At 44.9% G+C, this 20,054-nt stretch overlaps 2 protein-coding genes across 2 annotated transcripts in view; one reads left to right on the top strand and one right to left on the bottom strand.

The window, feature by feature from the left end:
• LOC143270263 (putative Polycomb group protein ASXL2) overlaps nt 1–3,817 on the top strand; it is a 29,587-nt gene extending 25,770 nt beyond the window's left edge. Inside the window, exon 4 of the mRNA XM_076559558.1 lies at nt 3,267–3,817. Coding sequence (XP_076415673.1) covers nt 3,267–3,353 — 87 coding nt within the window. The 3' untranslated portion in view covers nt 3,354–3,817. The remainder of the gene's footprint in view (nt 1–3,266) is intronic.
• The window catches only part of LOC143270253 (uncharacterized), a 38,432-nt gene that overhangs the window by 6,755 nt on the left and 11,623 nt on the right, over nt 1–20,054 (bottom strand). The window contains exons 2-4 of the mRNA XM_076559510.1: nt 16,363–16,411; nt 15,716–15,767; nt 1,178–13,818 (exon numbers count right to left, since the gene is read on the bottom strand). Of these exons, the coding sequence (XP_076415625.1) occupies nt 8,436–13,818; nt 15,716–15,767; nt 16,363–16,411 (5,484 nt within the window). The 3' untranslated portion in view covers nt 1,178–8,435. The remainder of the gene's footprint in view (nt 1–1,177; nt 13,819–15,715; nt 15,768–16,362; nt 16,412–20,054) is intronic.

Genomic DNA, 20,054 nt, shown 5'->3' on the forward strand with positions numbered 1-20,054 from the left:
GGTGATCTCTTTGTAAGACCCCGAATGAAGTAACAGCAGGTTTCTCCCTAGAAGGGAGGGGTTAGAATCTGTGCCACTTATCATAGTCTGATGGTAAGTCAATTTCATAAGGTTGGCAGCTTTTAGGGGTCTCCTTAATCTTTCCTTACATTTTTTAAGAGGCCTTATGGGATTAAGATAGTCTGTTGTTTCCTTATCTAAGCCTGTAAACTGACCGGAATGCCTTCTGTCTTAAGCCTGTGCCCTGTAACTTCTATCAGAGGATGTTTCTCGCCCCCGCCCCCCCAACGCACACCTCCCAGAGCTGAGGACCTAACCCAGGGCCTTGTGCTTTCTAGGCAAGCGCTCTACCACTGAGCTAAATCCCCAACCCCCAGAAGCTGTTTCTCTTCAGACTCATTCTGACAGTTTGGGGTGGGGGTAATTCATGGCTACTCGCCGTTCCAAATGGGAGGGGGGCAGTTGGTGGCCCTGGGATCTGCAGCATCCTTCAGTGAAGACTGATTGTAGCTGATACTCCAGAAGTCTCCCAAAATCGTACCTCTGGAAGAGTCGAGCCTCTAACTGGGCAACCCTCTGTGAAGCCATACCTCTCTCCCTGGATATGCTCCAAACCTTACTTATCAGTCCCATATCCCCCACCCACCCCACCCACCCCATCCACCCCACCCCCACCCCCCACCCCCGCCGAGTACCTAAACATTTAAATCTGTTCGTGGAGTCAGGTATCGGGACTATGGGAGTCCAGACCCTCAATAGTCCCCTCATTTTGAAACCAATGTCCAATTTGATGAACCAATGAGTTTTGTATTGGGGTCACTAACAAGAGCGTGGGTGAGTGGTGACTTACAAGGAGCAGGGATGGTTGGTTTTAAAAGTGGTGGCAGTGCAATGTTAGCAGCGCTGTTACCATGCGAGAAAAGTCACGAGGTATGACAGAACCCATTCTTAATAGATTAGGGGAAGAAGACAGAAAAGGGTGCTCAGGCCTGTGGAAGACACATGCAGAGAGAGAGGAGGGAGGAGGAGTCTGTGACCGGTGTCTTAAGGACTCTCCTGCACATGCGCATGGACTTACGGAGCTAAGCCATGCATGCACATAGATTGCATGATCACACTGTGCACAAATTACGTGATCACACAGCACACAGATTACGTAGGACATAAGGCCCCTTACTTGGCTACTGAACTGCATGGGCAGTCATTTAGCCAGGAATTCCAACATTCCAAGCTCTTTGCTTGTTATAAAAAATGGTGGGTGAACAGAAATAGGGGTGCTGTGTCTCCCGAGAACTGCTTCCAGCTGACTTGGTGGGCGTCGGTTAACTCTTGGGGGGTAGGGAGCTTCTGAAGTAGCCAGCCGTCCTGGGGGTAATGGATTGTCCTCTGCTGCTTTGGAATTGTCTGGCAAGGTGCTGTCCAGGTGGATTCAAGCTGGCTCCGGAGCTTGCTGACCTGTCCAGGTGGATTCTCTGGAGCTCAGAAGAATTTTTAAACATATTAAGAAGCATCCATGGGAAATTTAAAATCTTAAGCTGGTGGCCATGATGCTACAATATTTAGTACTCTGCTATATTGGATATTGGTTGGTGTTAGTGAGAGAGAGAGAAAGAGAGAGGGAGATAGAGAGAGATTTGGAACATGCTTTTAATTTTTACCTGAGGTATGCCTTATCTGAGACAGATTTTTTTTTCAAGAAACGATTCATACAATAGCATCTTTAATTTCTTTTTTTTTTTCTAAGATTTATTTATTTATTATGTATACAGAGGAGGGCGCCAGATCTCATTACAGATGGTTCTGAGCCACCATGTGGTTGCTGGGAATTGAACTCAGGACCTCTGGAAGAGCAGTCAGTGCTCTTAACCTCTGAGCCATCTTTCCAGCCCATCTGAGACAGATTTTAAGGCACCTATTTCCTTTATTAGTTTAGCATCCAGGAGACACAGGTGATCGATTGCTGAGGGCATTTAACAGTAATGGATTGTTATATTAAAGTCTGTTTCTTTGCAGAGTCCAAACCCTTTTGAGTCTGGGGTGTAAATACCCTTTGACTGTTACTGTTCCTTACTGCCTGGATATATCTGGTGGTTCTCGTCCTCCAGCTCTATGGTGGCCCTGTAACAATTAGCCCAGTAGTTAATTAGAGGGAACCAGGAAGGAAAAGCTTGTGGGTTGGACCTCATTGTTCTGGAACTGGTGGCAAGGCAGTGCATCCTGGTGTCCTCTAGAACTTAGAGAGAGGAGAGAGGGAGAGAGAGAGAGAGAGAGAGAGAGAGAGAGAGAGAGAGAGAGAGAGAGAGAGAGAGGCCCTGTCTATGTCACTGTGCATGAGGAGGCCCTGCTGACAGGTATGGAATGAGGCAAATGGGGAGCAAGTGAAATAAAGCTCCTTTCTTAGCTAGAAAATCTCTTCCCATTAGGGGCATAGGGCAGGTTGGCACAACTGAAAATCTCTGGGTGAGAGGAAGACCCTTGAAAATGCAGTTAAGTGGTGGGGTCTGGTGAGGTGGGTAAGGTTGTCTCCCTAGCCCAACATTAGGGAAATGAGAAGGAGAGGTGGGACCCCAAAAACTCCCTCAGGACTGAGTAAGTGGCTCAGTGTCCAAGAGGAAGGAATGGATCGCCCCATGCTGTAATGGCTATCTCAGGTTCCCTGTGAGCCCATGGCCACGCCTAAGAGGTTTTGGTCTGATGCTCCCATGCCACGAGGTGCACGAAGGCCATCAGCTCACTAGTGTTCCTCTTGGTGCCACTTCGAACAAGGCTCAACTGATGGCCCCCCACAGGGCACGCACTAGCCTGCCTGGCCTTTTTTTTTTTTTTTTACCACACATTTAAAACAGGGACTAGGAAGCCTCTATGCAGCCACGTGAATAGTATGTGCCAGCGTTTGGCAATCCTGTTCACGGGCTTTCTCATCTCTCCCATGGTACCTTAAAATGCCACAGCTGAGACTCTGCCTTTGGGGTCAGGGGCCTCCTCTCCAGATGCTTAAGTTAGCCCTGATGCCAGGAAGCTCTGGGAGACATGAGACAGGTTGGTTTTTTTTTTTTTTTTTTTTTTCCCGAGACAGGTTTTCTCTGTGTAGCTTTGCACCTTTCCTGGAACTCACTTAGTAGCCCAGGCTGGCCTTGAACTCACAGAGATCCGCCTGCCTCTGCCTCCTGAGTGCTGGGATTAAAGGCGTGCGCCACCACCGCCCGGCCAAGACAGGTTTTATTCTGTTTCTTGAATTATGTTTTGTTTTTTGTTTTTTTTTTTAGATTTTGATGGATTACTTGTTTGAGGGAAGCCAAAGGAAGACCCGCCGGGAGGCAGGTTGTAAACTGGGCTTTACACTCCCAATGTGATGTGAACTCATTTGCATGTGTCCTCGCCTGCTTCCAGACCTGTCTGTGCTTCTCAGAGCAGCTTGAGAGTGTGAGAGGAAGAGAGTGGGAGGAGTTAAGGTGAGAGCCAGAGTTGGGCAGAAGTGGCCCCCTGACACTGGAGAGCCCACCCGATACCGGAGAGCAGAGCAGAAGTCAGACAGCAGAAGTGGTTGCATGTGGCACAGAATCAGAAATGGGGAAGGAGGAGGGGTCAGAGCATAGGTAGAAAGCTTGGGGATAAGGTAACTTTTCATTTGCCCATTTGCTGGCAGAAGGTGGATAATTCACGTGAAATATCGGGGTCCAAGCAGTCATTGTGTGGCCATATTTATTGGTATATTTAAGGCATTTCTCAGAGGAGGAGTGAGACCAAGAGGAGGAAGCCTTATGTCCTATGACTGCAGCTGAGAGAAATAAAAAATAAAAAAATTGAAATAAAGAAACAGGATCAGACTCTAGTCCTGGGTATCCCTGAGGTTGGAGAAGGATCTGTGAATCAGCACAAGTTACCTCGCCCTTCAAGATGGAGGTAAGGGCCGGAGTTTATGCAGCCCGAGGACCTCCGGGGTTCGGCAGCTAGAACTATATCTCAGGATGTACCTGGGACAATGGCCAGGGAGTGAGTGCAAGGACACACTCACCAATTGGAGAGGCAGGGTTGTGCAGAGCAGTCCTGGGCCAGGCAAAGGAAAAAAAATGAGCAGTCGTAGATGGAGCAAAACCTCGGCACAAGTTCCCGGGCACAGAGCGCCTGGAGGGCTTGCTTCATCACGCAGCCAATGTTAGCTCTAATGCGGTGGAGTCAGCGCCCTGTTACAAGAACAGCCATACAAGAACAGCCACAAGGCATGACAAAAGCCAGTAAGAGTTTTATTTAAAAGGGGGAGACAGGAAACAATGTGACCAGGCCTGTGGAAGATGTGCAGCGAGAGAGATGGGGGGAGAAGATGAAGAAGAGGAAGAGGAGGAGCCTGTACTGGCTTCTTAAGGATTCACCTGCACATTCATGCTCACACTGCGTTGGGACTTCGTAGGGTGCAAGGCCCCTTACTCGGCTACTGATATGCATGTGTGCAGTCACTTAGCTGGGGAGTGGCCAGGAATTCCAACAACCAGTTCCCTACAATCTGTCTTCTTGCTTAGGGTTCACACCTGCTGACCTTTGCTGGGCAACTGGTGTGCTGGCTCCTTTGCTATCCCCTGCTAAACAATAATCCTTGGCTTTTTGTTTGGGGTGCAAGTATTTGGTTGACCACAAATTGTCTGGCCTTGTCCTGTCCTCAGGCTTCTGTAAAAGCCACAATTTTTTTTATTAAAAAGTTTTCTATTCATTTTATATAGCAACTACAGATCCCTCTCTCCTCCCGCCCCCCCAGGCCTTCTACCCAATCCATTCCCCATTCCCACCTCTTCCAAGGCAAGGTCTCTCATAGGGAGTCAGCAGACCCTGGTATATTCAGTTGAGGCAGGTCCAAGACCCTCCTCCCTGCATTGCCTTAGGCCCTGGAAAAGCAGCTGGAATAATGTGGACTGGGAGGATTTCTTAGCTTGTCTCTTCGAAGAAACAGTGCTTGTTTGAACGGTTTCAACACTCTTGCTTCTTGATGGACACATTATTCTAAAAGGACTCTCTTCTGGGGTTCCACTATTTTTGTAGAGCTTTGTGTTTTGTGTTTTAAGTCCCTTGATAGTTTCCTTCACTGGATATTTTAAGCCAAAGGTCTGTTTGAGGCTTGATTTCGACCATTTTTCTTCCTGATCACTTTCAAAGCCATTCTCGGATACAGAGTGAACCTGACGGAATTCACGGTGCTCAGAGTCTTCGGCATCTGTCTTGCCGACCACACCATGGCTTTCCAATTGCTTTTTTCTAATGTGCACTTGGACAGAAGCTGGAGCCTGGAAAGATCAGGCCTGGAAATCTCTTGGAGTGGTTGGACTCTTGGAAGCTGGAGGATAGATTTTAGCTTTCCTTCGTGATGGTGATGTAGTGCTCTTCCATGCATCTGCTCTTTTTCTTCCACGATGCTTTGAGACTTGAGGTCTTTTCCCAGTTCTCAGTCTAAAGCCAAGATGCAGCCGAATCTCACCATGGCCTTCAGGGGTGCTTAAAAGGTGGATCTGTGGGTAGATGAGAAGATATGGACCAAAAGCAGACTGTAACTTATAACAGCAACTAATTCCTGAACATCGGCCACACTGCAAGCAGATGGGATATTTCAGGACAAGACCTGATGAGAAAGGAGGAGGGACATTGTGGGGTACTTGACTCTCTAAGAGTTTTGCTGCTATTTTTAGCTGTAGATCTTTTAGCAGATGGAGCTGTTCTGAGATATCCCTCTTGGCCTGGGAAGGACAACTTGCTTTGAGGGAGTGGTGAGAGTCAGGAGGCCTTGTCGGTGATTCACTCTGTGAGTCTTTACTCTGATCACTGGAAACAGCGTCTTCCCTATTGTAAAGTATCTTGAGAGAAGACTCCGGCTTCATTAAGGCAGGAAACTGGGCCTGATTCCCAGTCTTCCATTTCCATTTCTTGAGGCTTTGTCCTCAGAAATGAGTTAGATTTATATCTTGCCACTGTGGCCCAGGTTTACAGTCTAGTTTGACAGGTCGAGTTTTGGTACCCGTAACTAACCAATACATGGTTTACCTTTCAACTGTGAGCTGTGACTTAACTTAGTACATTTCATATTTTAGGACTCTATTTCAGGTGTCAAGTCAGAACAGTTTGCATGTCGAAACTGGGGCCTAGAGCTGTTCTGAGATTTCATACTTTGAGGCTTTGTCTGAAGTGCCAACTCAGAAGATTTTCCACATTTCAACTCTACATTGTTTTGTGCTTGTGGCCTTTGGCTTATTGCCCCATATTTTACTTCTGAGGACTGTGACTCTTGTTTAAACACTAAAGGTGTCTCAGTTTGAGGCTTTGTCTTGAGGATGACCCTAAGGAATTGAGGCTGTATTCCAGGGTTCAATACAAGAGAGCTCCTGTCTTCTAAGCAAAACCTGGGTTTGAATGTCAATTTTATATTATTGATCTTTGACCTTAAGGTTGGGTCACATGCTTTTGTATTTCTAAACTTTTGCTCAGAATTAAAATCAATAGTTTTGGACCTCTGAGGCTGATGTTCCTGGGTTGACCCTGAAGGTTGTTTACCTTGTGACTTCGGCCTTGTAGTCAACTCATCGGATGTCTTCACATCTAGTTGTACTGAGGGTTTTAACTCTTTAGCTGTGACATCTTGAGGTGGTAACCTAAGATTCAGTGTAGATTTATTAACTTGACAGTCAGACAGTGGTATCCAAAGAACAGATTTTGTATTTTCAAGCGGTGGTCCCTGATGTAATGCCACAGTTTTTCCACACTGAGACTGTAGCTCTGAGGTTGATGTGATGTTTTCCCCTTCTTGTAGCTCTGGTCCTGGGGACAACTTAGGGGTCTTCACACACTGTACTTGTGGCCCAAGGTTAAAATCCACGGATTTTTTTTCCTTGAGGTTTTGGCCCTAGAGCCATCTCTGATGTCTTCCCACCTTCCAGTTGTATGGATGGCTTCTGTTCTGTAGATTTGACATCTGGAGATGGTGACCCACTATTTAATCGTAAAAATGTCACACCGTGGAATTCAGGTCTTAGTATCCATTGGATGGATCTTTTTTTTTTTTTTTTTTTTAGATTTATTTATTTATCATGTATACAGTGTTCTGTCTGCATATGTCCCTGCAGGCCAGAAGAGGGCACCAGATCTCATTACAGGTGGTTGTGAGCCACCATGTGGTTGCTGGGAATTGAACTCAGGACCTCTGGGAGAGCAGTCGGTGCTCTTAACCACTGAGCCATCTCTCCAGCCCCATTGGATGGATCTTATACTTTCTACCTGTGTCTCTTTGTTTAGCTGATCAGTTTTGATCCCTTGAGGCTGTGGCTTGGAAGTTAAGTTAAAAGTTTTGGTTTTCTGCAGCCCTAGTGCTAACGGAGAGTTTTTTACTTGCTGTAACTGTGACTCAAGATGAGACTCTCCGGATTTTTCTCCTTGAATTATTGACCTGACAGTCAAATCAGATGACCTCCCACCTCTCCGTTGTGTAGACGGCTTCCATTCTGTAGGGCTGGCACTTTGAGACTGTAACCTAAAGTTTGACCCTATACATTTCTCCCTTTGAAACTCAGATACTGGTATCCACTGAACAGATTTTGTACTTGCACTTTGTGGTTCTGTATTTAGTGCCACAGTTCTCCCATCCTGAAGCAGTGGCTCTAACATTGGCTCCAAGGCTTTCACTTGGTACACCTCTGATTCTGGGGTCAATGGACAAGGTTTCACACTTAGTACCTGTGGCCCATATTGGACCTCTTGAGCTTTTACATTATGAACAACTGGTTCAGGAGCCAATTCAAATGAGGGTGCATCTTTACATTGTAGTTTAGAGCTGAGCTCTATGGGTTTACTACCTGCAGGTTTGGGTTCCTGATCTGACCCCATAGAGAGCATATCTTCTGACTCCAACTGTTTGTTGAGCTGGTTGAACATCCCACCTTTCCACCCTGATGAGCTTATGTCTTCATCCTGTCCAGCCTCAAGAGTTAAATCCATGGGTGCCCTCCCTTGATACTGTTGTGTAGAGACTAAATCCATGAATCTTACTCCTTGGATCGTTGTGTTTTGGCTTTATTCACAGGTTTTAGACTTTGCTGCTTCAGACATGAGACAATCATGTTTGCTATCTTGTGTTTGTGGCCGTGAAGTCAGTTCCTTGGCTTTTACATTGTGTTGATGAGGCTCTTGCAACACCTCCATAGGCTTATCTTGAAACAGCATCCCTGGTGCAAAAGTCCCGGGACTCTTCCCTTGCTTCTTTGGTTCAACCCACCCCACAGTTTTCAAATCCTGAATTCTTGAACCTGGGATCAACTTCACAGATTTCATACCATCTGACTGGGAACTACTTGGGGATATCACTGTAGATTTTATCCTCTCTAGACATTGTCCTAGAGTTAAAACTGCAGATTTCCTGTCTTCTAACTGTGGTTCTGAAGGTGGTAACTCAGATTTTAAACCTTTCAAGGTGGAGCCCGGAGGCAGCTCCTCATGTCCTTATCTCCTGCTTGTTTCCCCGGGGTTGCCAGCATAGATATGATTTTCCCCAGCTCTGACTTTGACCTTAACTCCATAGATTTGACGTCGTCCAAATGTGGCCCTGGTGTTAACTCTTCTTGCCTTGAGGCTGTGATCTTCTCTACTGGTTTTATATGTCCCAAATGCTGTCTGTGGATCGATGTAGAAGATTCTACACCTTGTGACTGTGCTCTTCTGATCAACCCAGAATGATCTGCACCTGCTAAGTGTTTCCCAGGAGTCAATTTCTTTGATTCTGCATTTGGTATCTGTGGTTCAGATGCTAGTTTATAAGACATTTTGCCTTCAAAGTTTGGTACTAGATTCTTTGTGACATATTTTATATCTTTAAAGGCTGGCTCCTGTACTATTAACTCTGGCTTCATCCCTTGCCTCTCTGGCTGTGTAATCAACTCAAATATTTGTATACACTCTAACTGTGACCCTGAGTTTAACTCTGAAGTCTTCACACCTTGAGGGTGAGTTCCTGGAATTACATCAAAAAATTTGACATCTTGCAGCCATGGCCCTGAATTAAAACTCACCTGCCTTGTATCTTGTAGGCCTGGAGTCACCTTTGCTGATTTGGGATCATGTATCCCTAACTCTGGAGCCATAGGACTCATACCATGAGACAATGATCCTGGGGTTTGCTCCCCAAATTTGACTCTTTGATATTTCCTCCTAGAAGCCAACTCAGAAAATTTGGTATCTTGGTGCCACAGTCCTGGATTGACCTGCTTAGCTATCACTCTTGGATGTTGCAGTTCAGAGGCTGGGATTGGGCGTTTCATGCTGCAAAACTCTGATAGTTCTGGAGGCAACACAAGCTTCTTATCTTCAACCTGTGTCTCTTGGCTTAATGGCAAAAACGATTCTGGCATCAATGCCTGAGGCTTCCTGTCTTGTATCTGAACTCCTGGCATGAACTGTACACATTTGAAACCTTGGTGCTTGGCCTCTGGGATCTCATCAGAGAATCTCACATGATGTAAGCATGGTCTTATGTTTACGTCTACCGACTTCCCAGGTTGTGGTTGTGGTTGTGGCTGTGGTTCTGGAAGCTTTGGCCCCAGGATAAAATCTGATGATCTGGTTTCTGGCCCCAGAGAACATGGTATTTCATCATCAGATTTCACACCATAATGTGGGGGGCCTGAGATGAAATTTACTGGGTTTTCCCCTTGAAGAAGTAGTCCTTGATATAACATTGGAAACTGGACACTTTGCAATTTGGGCCCTGGAATCAACTTCGATTTGACACTTAGCTGCTGTGGGCCTAGATTTAAATCCACAGATTTCACATTTGGGGACTGTGTCCCTTCAAACCATTCCTTCGGTGATAAACTTTGTAGTCGTGGCTCTGGTTTTGTCTTTTCAGGATCTACCTCTCCTGCAGATGAAGGTTGTATTACATTTACAGAGTTCTCATTTTGCAATTGTGATTCTCTATCCATTTGCCTAGACTTTACTTTCTGGACCTGTGGCCTTGGGATCACATCTTTAATATGTGGTTTGGGTCCTGTAGTTAGTCCTGCAGGTTCTACAACTTGTAGAGGTGGTTCAGTGATTACTTCTGCAGACTTCAAATTCTGGGCAAAGGACTCTGATTTCTCACCTTGCACTCCTGGTTCTAGACTAAACTCTAGAGATCTCACTTCTGAATATAGGTCTGTGATGGTTCCCTGGGTATCATCAGCTTTAGAGAATGTCAATCTGAAGGTCTCTGTGTCTTCATCTTCTGGTTTCAGAGTTCTTTCCGATGGGTTAGTAACTTCTGCAAACGGGTCTAGAGTCACCTGAACAAACTTCACATCTGGGGGCTGTGGCTCTGGGGCCATCACTCCTGAGGTCATAGTTTGCACTTCTGAATCTAGTAGAAAATCCAGAGTATCTTTAACTGCACTTCCTGTTTCTGAAGTCTCTTCCATCTCTTTTACAACTTGGGTCCCAGGTTCAAGAGTCTCTTGGAGTGGTGGTGAGCTCATCTCCACAGATTCTGAGGTCTGGCTCAATGGTGCTGGACTCATCCCTAATGATGATTGTGGCAACGGAGCTGATTCTTCCACCTGCCGGCAAGGGTCAGAGGTCACCCTTACTTCTGAGGCTGGATGCTGTAGGGTCGGTCCTTCAGGTTCTAGGAAATGATAACTTGGTTTGGGGGTCTCTTCTAAAGATTTTGTTGCATAAAAGTGTGTGCTTGGGATCAGTTCACCAACTTCCATACTCTCCACCTGTGCCTCAGGAAGTAGACTCCTACCTTCTACAAATGGAGTCTTTGTATCCTCAAGCAGTGGTACAGAGGCTATTTTATCAGAGCTGGTGCTTTGTGAACATGGTTCTGGGGCCAAGTTCACAGATTTTATATCTTCAAGTGATGGTCTTGGAGTCAACTCCACCAATTTTATATCTCCTTGTATCTCCTGTGATATGGCTGAAAGAGCTTCTTCCATACCTTGAGACTGAGAATCGGAAATCAAATGCACTGATACATTACTGTGCTTCTGTGGACATGGAGTCAGCTCAGCAGACTTTTTATTTTGGAGTTCGGGTTCAGTTGTCAGCTGGCCAGATTTCACATCTTGAAACTGAGACTCAGGGGCCGATGGCACAGATGTCTCACTTTGCAGTTGTGGTATGGGGGTTAATTCCTCATATTGCATATTCTGCTGATGCAGTTCTGGGGCCAAATCTATACATACCACTGTTGAGGTTGGTGGTCCATATTTTTCCATTTCTGGGACTAAATCTGTGGTTATGTCCACAGATTTCATACTTTGCAATCTTGGATCTAGGATTAGGTGCTCAGATTTTACATTCTGTAGTTCTGGGGGTGAGTCCACTGAATCCCTAACCTTAGACTGTGGGATTGTGCTCCCCCCCAAATATTCCATTTCCTGAAGCAGTGGTATGACTGGCCCTACTTCAGCTTCTGGAGCTTGATGCTTTTGGCCCCCTCCTATAGGTACTGCACCTTGATCTGGTGGTGCTGGGATTGTTCTCCTGGATTCCATTCTTTGATGATGTGACTGTGGTGTCTCCATAGGATCCTTCACTTGTGGCCAGTTCAACCCCATAGTTTCTGTCATGTTGTGACTTTGCCTTGGGCTCACCTCTGAACAGTTTAAGTCTTGGTGCCATGGGGTGAACTCTGAAGGGTCTGTGACCTGATGAGACAGTCCTGGAGTCAGTGACACACACTCTGTGCCTGGAGATTGTGGCATAGTCCCCACGGAGTCTCCAACTTGACCCTGTAACCCAGAAGGCAATTCCAGAGCCTCTTTGAATTGAGGCTCTACAATTTGTAGTGGTGTGATCATTCCTGTCGGAGATGCCTGGACTAGTGGCGTCACCTTTAGAGCATGCAGGGACTGATCTGACAGTAGTAGGTCATCAGTCATTCCTGATGGTTCCAGGACTTTAGATGGTGGCTGTGGAGGTATGCTTCTAGATTCTACAGTTCCTACTGGGACAGTAGTAGTTGGAACAACTGGTTGAGCTGACACTGGGGTCAAATTTTCAGCTGGAGGCTGTGAGCCTTGGATCAAAGCCCTAGATTTAGTAATGTGTGGCTGTCCTAGTGGAATCATCTGCATGAAATCCATGGCTTGTTTTGCCACTGGAGACACTTTTGTATCTTCAGTGGCTTCAGGCAGTGCACTTGAGCTAATTTCCATTGCATTTTGATGTACTGGACTTGGAGCAATCCTGATGTGTTTTGTGGCTTGATTCTGTGACCCCAAGGTCATGGTCAGTGTTCCCATGTCTTTATGCTGAGGCTGGGGAATCATTTCCACAGCTTCCACAAGCGTCTGCTGTGGCCCTCGACTCATACTTCCTGGTCTTATGGCTTGATAGTTATGCAGTGTATCTGTCTTCACTGATTCCATGACTTGGTATTGTGGCTCTGGGTCTATTCCTACTGCTTCTATGCCATGTGGACTTAATTTGTGAATCATCCTCATGGAATCTGTGACATGAAACAATGCCACAGGAGTTACCTTCATGTCATCTGTGACTTGACTCCGTCTTGAGACCATGCTCTTTAATCCCGTGGTTTGATCCTGATGATGGGTTACTTCTATTGGTTCAATTACTTCATTCAGTGGCTGAGGAGTTATACTCACTGTTTCTGTTTGATTTGGTGGCTGTGGGGAAAACCCCACAGAGTCTATCACCACCGACTGTGGTTCTGGGTTTATTCCCATTAAGTCCATAACCTGAAGCAAGGCCAGTGGAGTGACCTTTATGCTGTCAGTGGCTGAAGGTGGTATCTTGGGTGTCAGCTCCACATTAGTTAGTTGTGCCTTTTGTGTCTGTACCCTTTTTTCTGGCAGACCTATCACCCTCTGCTCTATATTCAGCTCTAACACATGCTTTGAATCCTTTTTCACTAATGCTTGTTCTTCCTGAATTATGTTAACCTCTAAATTTCTGGGAGATGGAGTGCCTGGTGATATAACTAAAGGATTATATCTAGGTTCTTGGCGGTCATCCTGGGGTTGTGACTGCCTGTTTGAGGGAAATGGCTGTGAAATGATTGCTTCCGTCCTATGGACTTCAGAATTCACCCCAATGTTCATGTGGAGATGAAATGATGGAGGATCTGGAGATGTGTTGGTATTTTGCTCAGCACTCTGAGGAATGAGTGTAGGTAACTGAGTTTCCGGGAGCTCTTCTTCAGGGACTCCTTGTACATCCATCAAATGATTGAGTATGTTCCAGGATTTCTTCACGGGCAGAGGCACCACTTCTTGTTGCAAAGTAGAAACCTTCTGAGACATATGTCCTTCCAGTTCTCCTCTGATCAAAGGAGAGAGCTGGAGTGGAGCCCATACCAGGGGTCCTGGACTCTCATCCAAATCAGAATCTGACCCATGATTTGATTGAAAATGAGTCTCTCCCTTATCTTTTGTTTTCTCTTGCTCACAAGGATCTAAGGATTCTAAAATAGAGCTAATGAAGGAAGTTTGAGCTTGTAAGGGAGGAAGAAGTGCCAAATTCGGAGAAAGAGCTGATTTCTCAGGATCTGTCAGCTGAGAAGTAGGCAGGGCTGTGCCAGGGCTCCTGGGCATAGATGGTTCCTTCTGGGAGGAAACAGGTCCACTATCGCTCTGCAATTGCCAAGCTGTTCCTTCATGAAACATTGGAAGATAAGACAGGCTCGAGCTGTTGTTGGATGATGCAGAGGACATGCTGTAGTCAGTAGAAGGCTTTCCCTTTGTACAGTGACAGCTGGGTGGGACAGCCTCCTGAAGCACAGCGTCAGAGACGGAGGAAGAAGTCACATCTCGGGATTCTGAAACATTCAGCTCCATAAGTGTTGATCTGAGAAACAAAGAGAAATGTTTTCATTTTCTTTGGAATCAGGAGGGAAATTAGAGAGAAGGAAGGGAGCGGCTATTTCAAACCCAAAATATTTCTGGTCTAAGGGAGAGAGGAGGGAAAAGAGGGGTTGCATTCACAAACATCAATCATTTAGGTAAAGAATTCCTCCACCAAGAGCAGAGGAGATGAGTCTGTCAGTAGCGTACATGCTATACCAATAGAGAAGCTGAGTTCCCTCCCTAGAGCCCACAGGAAAAGAAAAGAACACAGTGCCCCAGTGCCGGGCAAGCAGAGACAAGTAGATGCCCTGGGCCTCACTGGACAGCCAAGAATAATCAGTGAGTCCCAGGGAGTGACTCTACCTCACAACACAAGGTGGATGGCTCCCAGAAATGACACCCAAGTTTTACACATCACACACACACACACACACACACACACACACACACACACACACACACACACACACCTGTGCTTGGCTTGGCCTGAGTTTGAGTCCTAAGACTCACATGTTGGAAGGAGAGAACTGACTCCTGTGGCTTATCCTCTGACTGCCACATACATGATGTGCTCCTATGTGCGCACATGCACAAAAATACAAATAAATTTTATATATATATATATATATATATATGTATATATTTACACAGTGAGGCCTAGAGAAATAGCTCAGCAGTTAAGAGCAGTGACTGAGTGACTGCTCTTCCAGGGGACCCAAGTTTGAATCCCAACACCCACATGGTAGGCCACAAACATCTGTAACTCCAGTACTAGGGGATCCTATACCCTCTTCTGCTCTCTGTGGGTACTGGGTATGCATGTGGTGCACATACTTACCTGTGGGAAAAATATCCATACACATAAAACATAAAATAAATAAAGCTCACAAAATAGTTCTCCACTGCTCCTCAAACTAACTTTTTCCTTTACCTCCTTCCTTCTCTCTCTCTCTCTCTCTCTCTCTCTCTCTCTCTCTCTCTCTCTCTCTCTCTCTCTCTCTCCCCTCTTTCTCTGTCCCCTGCCTAGTAACTCTGTTTCCTGACCTTGCATTATCCAGATGTTGGAAGATCTGTCACAGACTCCTGTCTATTGACCAGAATACATATTCCTGGGTCCAGTCGGTAGGAAGTCCTGAAATACTGGACACAGCAGAGGATGTCAGTGGGATTGAAGTGGCATTACAGGAGGAATAGAAGGATAATTTAGGAAGGAGGCAGTTGCTCTCAGAGTAAATCAAGTCAGAGTGCCAGGTGTTTTACGTAGAGCATTCACAATGAAGATGATGTCACGGGTAGGAATTTTATTCCTGTGGTGAACCCCAGTGAATATAACGTTTGGGGGGACAGGGTTTGTTTCAGCTTACAACACCTAGGTCATAATCCATTGCTGAGGGAAGTCATGGTAGGAACTCAGGGCAAGATGGATCCAAGAGGCAGGAGCTGATGCAGAGGCCATGGAGCTGCTTACTGGCTTGCTTTCATGGTTTGCTCACCATGCCTTCTTGTACCCCGAGACCACTAGCTCATGTGTGGTACCACCCACAGTGAGCTGGACCTACCCACATCAATCATCAATTAAGAAAATCCAGCCAGGCATGGTGGCAAATGTCTTTAATCCCAGCACTCGGTAGGCAGAGACAGGTGGATGTCTGAGTTCAAGGCCAGTCTGGTCTACAGAGCGAGTTCCAGGACAGCCAGGGTTATACATTGAAAAACAAAAAAGAAAAAAAAGAAAGAAAAAAAAGAATAAAAATGTACCACAGGCTTGCCCACAGGGCAATCTGGGGGAGCAATTAACGTTCCCCCTTCCAAAATGATGGCAGCTTATATCAAGTTGACAGGAAACTAGTCAGCACGGGTATCTGTCACAGGACAGTCTGTAGACAGACTCTGCTTACCGTGTCAGATCAGCTGCACTGACGTTCATCTCTGTTTCTTCCAACTGTGAAACTGTAACAGGAGCAAAGAAACTGTTAGCATAGTGACTGCTGACGTCATCTAACAGAACCCCCTTCATTTAACAATTAGGGGAGCAAAGATGAAGTCACACCCATCGTGAAGCTGAGGAGTGTACAGCACACCTATCCAGGTGTGTTTTGCTTCTAAAGCATACTATCCTGTCTTCACCATGTCCTAGAAGTGACCCATGAGAAGCCCGGAATGGGAACACAGCACTGGGGGACACAGAGATCCTGATACATCTTCCCTTCAAAGATGGCCATCCCACATCCACATCCGTGGTAGAGGAGTAAAGGTAATGGACCTCCTGCACCAAACTCTGGTTCATCTTTGTCCATTCTCCTCTCCCATACTTTGGGCTCTACATGAAGATGTAGGGACAGAGAAGCCCGAGGAAAGGAAACAATGGAGGATGGAGCTGTCTGCATGACTTTGGAAGGAAAGATGTCAGAGAGATGGGCATACTCTCCAGGCACACCCTCCTTTTCAACTTTCTTCCTCTTCAAGTGGAAAGAGTCCTAAAGCAGGTCCACAGTTGATCAGTCATCAGCCTTGAGCTGACCCATAAGGATAGAACCCTTCTGACCTGTGAGTTTCCGGATCTGTTTTAGAGATGTGTTTTGTTGCCCAGGAGCCTAGAGAAACACACAAAGAGAAACCCAGTCAGGTTTACGTCCTGGTTTGGGGATTTTATTGACAACACATCTCATCTTACATAGGGGATAGCGATATGTTTTATCAGTTGTCTTCTGCAACCATATCATTAGTTACCATCTCATTTATTTCTTTGTGAATAATGGATTAAATATCCTAAGGGACCAGCAAGATGGCTCTGTGGGCACAGGTGTTTGACACCAATTCTGATAACATGAGTCCCATCTCTGGAGCCCTCATAGTAAAAGGAGAAAAGCATTTGCACAAGTTATGCTCACCTCCACGTGCATGCCATCTGTCCATGCATGCACCCACATGCAAATTAGTAAGTGTTTAAACAAACCTAAGTCCTAGATTATTGTGTGTAGACCTGAGACTCTAGAGGTAAATATGAGTCCTGTGCTCTAGAGACTTGCATTAGTAAGGAAAACAGCCAAGTAAACAGGTAGGATGCCATGTGGGAGCCAGCAAAATGGCTCAGTGGCTGAAGGCACCTGTTGCCAAGTGTTGGCAACCTATGTTCAATCCCTGTGGCCAGTACAGCAGATGAAAAGAACTGACTTGTTTAAAATAACCCTGGACTTGAATTATAACCTGTTTTTATGCTCAAGTGTATTATTTCTCCTGCAGTTGTACATAAAATGTCTTTACATTAAAAACAAAACGGGACAAATACTATAGAATTGTATTACATGAAATATATAGAATATACATATTCATAGAGACAGAAAGATTACACGATATCTCAAGATGGAGAAGAAAGGAATATAGAGCAATGATTTCCTAAGTACAGAATCTCTGTTTTGTGTGATGGAAAAGGCCCATAAATGGACAGTAGTATCAGGACATAATATCATGAATGTAATAAATCAATATAATTAATGTAAAAAATGAATATCATAAATACAGTTATTGAATCAATACTGCGAATGTAATCAATGAATACCACAAATGTAATTAATATCATGAGTGTAATTAATGAATACCATGAATATAAATAAACAAACAAATAAATAAAAAGAAAGGTCTGCTAGTCACCAAAAGTAACCACAAAAAGAAGTGTAAGGGAGCAATTTACTGGACCAAAAATTAAGACATACCATAAAACAAGTTCATAAGAACAGGAGCATGCAGGTGGGATTTAAAAACAAAAAAAGTTCTGAAATAATCAGGAGGCAGAGGCAGAAGGATTTCTCCGTGTTTGAGACAGCCTCGTCTAAATAGTGAGTTCCAAGATAGCCAGGGCTATATAGAGAAACCTGTCTCAAAACAAACAAACAAAAAACCCAAAGCCCAGCTCTGAAATAAATTCACTTACATATGTCAGCTTAATTGAAGAGAGCTCCACATAGTGACAAGAAATGATTCCATAGCTGTGATAAGTGATGTCAACTTGCCAAAATCTAGAATCTTGTGGACCTGTGCCTCCGAGCATGCCCATGGGGAACCGTCTTGATAACCATACCTGGGGCTCCACTGTGGTGGCGCCATTCTCTGACTGGGATCCTAGACTGTGTCAGTGGGGAAAGAGAAGTGAGCTACAGTTTGGACTCATCACTCCTCTCTGCTTCTTTACTGCAGATGCAACGTTGACTCGCTAGCCTAAGCCCTGCAGCTGTGACCTCCTCTACCACCATGGACCAATGGACCATAACCTTGGGTGATGGTGAGCTGAAGTGAGCGCCCCCCCCCCCTGTTAAGGCTCTTTTGTTAGGGCATTCTGTCACAGCGACAGAATAGAAACTAAGACAGTGGCAAACCGTGAGAAAAATAAAAGTGGATCATTTCTCAATACGGGATTCAGAGATGGGCTCTAAGTGGGTTGAGAATTCAAATGTTGAGGGGCTGGAGAGACGGTTCAACCGCTAAGAGCACTGGCTACACTTACAGAGGACCCAGGTTCGGTTCCCAGCACCCACATGGTGGCTAATAACTTTAACTCCAGGTTCAGAGGATCTGATCTCTTATGACCCCTGGAAGTACCAGGCAACATGTGGTGCACATATACACTTACTTGCAGGCAAAATCCTCATATACATAAAATACAAAAAATCTCTATTTTTATAAGAGAATTCAAGTGTGGAAAATAATGTGAATTTTTTGTTTGTGCATGTACACAGAGGTACACAAGTGTGCAGGGGTGTGCCTGCTTATGTGTTTGGAATTTATCCAAAGAATGTATGGAAGTTAATGTGACAGAGACATGTGTCCATCAGCGTTTCCTGCAGCACTATAAATAATCACTGAGTTATGGAACCAAGCTATGTGTGCAACAATGGAGGAGTGGATATTAAATGTGTGTGTCTACACAATGGACTTTTTCTGTCACCAAGAACAAGGTTACATAGTTTTCTCAGGAAAAGAGATGCAACTGGAACTCCTATAAAGCAGCTAAGCCAGCCTCAGAAAGACCAACATCAAATGATTCTTCTCCTTTGTGGGTCCTAATTTCATAGAGTACATAACCTCACAGATGTAAACATGCCATGAAAGTAGAAATGACTGGAAGAGTTAAGGACACTGTGGGGAGACAGTGAAGGAGAGTGGGGAGGGAGGGGACTGTGTGCAGTGTAACAGTACCAGATACAGTAGTGAAATGATGTTTAAATAATGCAGGACCGTTTCAACATAGCACAGTGGTCAACACACTATTCCATACTAATAACACAAAGTGGGGGTTGCCATGGTCATAGCAGTGGTGCAGAAAAACCAAACATGTACTCATGTGGTTTGTTTGTTTTTTAAGACACTCAACAAAGTAGAAATACCTGGGAAATTCCCCGACATACATTGGGTCCAATGTTATCCCCCAACTTGATATGTTGAAATCCTAACCCCCAAGGTAATGTATTAGTAGATGGGGTGTTTGGGAGGTGGCTACATCATGAGATGGAAAAACTACAAAACACTGTTGTAGAGAGTAAATAGTAAATAAGACATCCTTTGTTCATGATCAGAAGGTTTGATGGTAAAATGGCATTACTAACACAATCTATAGATTCTTTAGGGATGCTGTGTAATCCCTACCCAAACCCCACTGACCTTTTTTGCATAAATGAAAACCCTGTCCTAAAAATCTCATTGGAATTACAGAGATCCTTCAGGAGCCAAAACAACCTTGAAAAAGAACAGTCAGGGCTGGAGGGATGGCTCAGTGGTTAAGAGCACTGGCTGCTCTTAGAGAGGTCCTGAGTTCAGTTCTCAGCAACCACATGGTGGCTGACAACCATCTATAATGAGATCTGGTGCCCTCTTGTGGCAGGCAGGTATACATGCAGATAGAACATTGTATGCATAGTAAATAAATAAATAAATAAATAAATAAATAAATAAATAAATAAATAAATAATAAATAGCAGGTATACATGTAGACAGAACATTGTATGCATAGTAAGTAAGTTAAGAAAGTAAGTAAGTAAATAAATAAATAGCTAAAAAAAAAAAAAGAACAAGAGTCAGAAGACCCATACTTTCTGATTTTAAAACTTTGTACAGAGCTGGGTGGTGGTGGCACACACTTTTAATCCCAGCACTCGGGAGGCAGAGACAGGTGGATCTTTATGAGTTTGAGATCAGCCTGGTCTACAGAGTGAGTTTTAGGACAGGTAGGGCTACACAGAGAAA

Source organism: Peromyscus maniculatus, chromosome 22, assembly GCF_049852395.1.
Source record: "Peromyscus maniculatus bairdii isolate BWxNUB_F1_BW_parent chromosome 22, HU_Pman_BW_mat_3.1, whole genome shotgun sequence".
Classification (NCBI taxonomy): Eukaryota; Metazoa; Chordata; class Mammalia; order Rodentia; family Cricetidae; genus Peromyscus; species Peromyscus maniculatus.